The 2,942-nt window shown below is 39.1% G+C and overlaps 1 protein-coding gene across 1 annotated transcript; it reads right to left on the bottom strand.

Moving 5' to 3' along the window:
* Positions 1-120: 120 nt before the first annotated feature.
* On the bottom strand, positions 121-2,643 carry LOC100533280 (nodal homolog; the record flags this gene model as incomplete). Its single annotated transcript, XM_013079285.2, is given in 1 exon segment — positions 121-2,643. A coding segment is annotated over 1 exon segment (932 nt), but the record flags the coding sequence as incomplete, so codon positions are not given.
* Between the last annotated feature and the right edge of the window lie 299 nt (positions 2,644-2,942).

The following is a 2,942-nucleotide window of genomic DNA, read 5'->3' as shown; positions in this document are numbered from 1 at the left end:
TAATAATAATAATAATAATAATAATAATAATAATAACAATAACAAACAATAATAATGATGATAATTTTAATGATAAAGTAATAAAATGAATATGCCTTTAATGAGAAACACGTTGGCAAGGAATCATCATTGATAGATAGCGCTATTTCAATCATGTTATACAGTGCCATGAGGTCCTGGGTTCGTGTCCTGCTTTTCCTGGATATTTACGTCATTGTGTCTACAGTCAGATTCTGTCATGTGACCTTTGACCGTTCGCTACCTCAGAATTACAAAGTTGTATTTGACATTTTTGGGCCGTTTCCAGTTAATAAGACCCCGAGGTCAGAAACCAAATATTTTTTCTGTTCTATCCAAATTGTAAGATTATCCGGAGTCATTATTCATATATTCAAAGAATTGCATTCGAAAAAGCTTGAGATGACGTGTAACTCAAAATCGTTGACGTCAAATTTCTCAAAACTAGGTACCGTGCAGATAGAACTTTGTAATTCTGAGGTACCACTTTGTATAATGAGGGGAAATTACCTAGAGTCGAAAAGAAGATGTAAAACGCAGCCAATTGATCCATTTAACTTACATGTAATTAATGCATGCCTCATAAAATGTGGAGCATATATATTATTAAATGGATGCACCAATAAACATATACAACACACACACATTATGTTTTTATGTACATCACGTACGTAGAACAGTGAAGTGAACCTCATCACTCTGCGCGGCGAAAATTTAACTGCACTAGTGCAGTTATTGAATGGTCATAATGAACTGCTTTTCTTTCTTTCTTTTGGGGACTGGGCCCGATGCAACAGTTAAATCACCTTTGGTTTTGTGTCTTTGCATACGAACCTGAAACAAATTCTAGCTTTCGACGATATTAAGATCGTGATTTCTTTTCTTAGCTCTGCCAGACGTCACATGTCTAAAATAAAGGATATAATAATGTTGTTCTCTTAACATCGATTGGAGAAAAAAGTTGTAAATAGCCCACATGTCCATAATATTTTAAGGAACACAGAGCAATGCATAAAAGCAGTCTGAATAAATTATATCAGCCGATTTAGAAACCAGGAGCTAAGGCACAAACCCGCTTTACATCAACAACAAGTTGTTCCTTACACATGTTCTTGTTCGAGTGACACCCGATGGTGTATTTTCTTAAGTCTCAAAAGCTGCCGCAATAAATGGGGCTTCTGCAGAGAAAGAACTCTTTTCTACGTTCCTAGTTAGTGGAGATCGTGATCTACATAGTCATTGCTCAACCTACATTTTCTCAGTCGAGTATTTTTGGTTTGGATCTGTATGAGTTTTGCTGTGGAGTGTTTCAGATATAGACTATCGAGTTCGTGTGGAGGACCATAATATTAGTTATGATGAAATCTGTATTCACCTTTAACAAATGTTCTGACGCATATTTGTTAACGTGTTTGGCTTACTTCACTGCAAAACGTTTTGTTTTAGCCTGGGCGTCTATACTAGTTGCACGGCAAATGCTTGGGAGCATTTCAATAATCTTTGTGCTTCTTGAGCCATCTTCTCGGAGACGCAAGTCAAAACTGTGGAAATCTCAAGGAGAAACAAGTCACTTTTGTGATAGTTTCATTGAGAAACAGATCACTTTTGTGATAGTTTTACGGAGAAACAAGTTATTTTGTAGACGTTTCTTGGAAAAAATAAGTCACTTGGTGGAAAATTAGGCTCTCGTACGTCATCTGCAGCCGCATTCATCAGCGACCATGTCCTCGTGATGTCTCACAACGATCTCGTCGTACTCAAAGTACAGCATGCTCACAGGACTCAGGCGGGTGGGCACGCAACAAGGCAGCGGTGCTACATTGGGCCGCTTCATCCTCATCAGGGTCTGGAGCATGGCGTGGTTGGTGGGCTTGTACTTCACGTCTATCGGAGATGGACACTGACCGAAGCAGAAACGAGAGTTGAATCTCTTTGGGTGAATAATCCATTGCCCCCAGCCGATAGCGTTGAAGTCGACCTCGAAGTCATATATTTGACAGTTCTCTTTTCGACCTGTTCGGAACCATTTTCGATTCTTGCGAGTCCTTCTACGTCGATTTTTTTTCGAATCTCTTCTCACACGAAATTTCGTTAAAATCGTAGAGTTGGATAATACATCGAATATATCAGTTCCCATATGTTGATTTTCTTTTAGAGAAAGGTCTCTTTTTGCTCTGTGCGTTGAATGTTCAGCAATATCATCTTCTGTGAAGCTAGTGTACATATTTTTCAGAAACTCGCTGTCCTCAAGGTACAGCACAATCAGTGATGTAGATTGCAGTGAGGTGTCCTTCAAAGCAACAAGAGTTTGTCTTTGCAGTTTTTTAGAAACTCGGATCTGCAAGCTTATATTACCATGGTAACTGTTTATCCATGGACGAACAATATCGGTGACGTCAAACACATCATATTCTCCTTGCGCCACGCACCGTTGCCGAACGACGAATTTGCCGGCGATTTTGCCGTTTTTCCGGATGTGTATTCGGAATTTGTATCTGCGAGAGTTGGCGTTGTTGTCCGGATGTCTAAGAAACCGAACCTCTGCAGTTCTCAGTTTCTCGTGTTGAGGTAAATAGGGGATATTGAAGTTCACAACAGACTTGCCTCGTCTCGTGCTCCTCAGATCTGTAGAGAATAAACCAAAATATTCATCATTTTGGTGGTTCAGTGTAGGTGGTTTAGCAACAGGACAGAAGAAGAAGAAAATGCAAATACAAAAAATAAAGACCCAAGTGACTGGGCCCGTTCCAAAGATTACCCGTCGTTTCTGCCTACTTCATCTAACTACAGTCTTTTCTGCCCCCTCTTTTTTATTGTACCTGAATTGTCCTTGACCCCTAATTCTTTTAAACCATTCTTTTTGAACCACATCTATCTATCTATCTATCTATCTATCTATCTATCTATCTATCTATCTATCTATC

This window comes from Aplysia californica, unplaced genomic scaffold (assembly GCF_000002075.1).
Source record: "Aplysia californica isolate F4 #8 unplaced genomic scaffold, AplCal3.0 scaffold00047, whole genome shotgun sequence".
NCBI lineage: Eukaryota > Metazoa > Mollusca > Gastropoda > Aplysiida > Aplysiidae > Aplysia > Aplysia californica.
The sequence above is the reverse complement of the archived record's forward strand: the minus strand, read 5'-3'. Positions and strand labels throughout refer to the sequence as shown.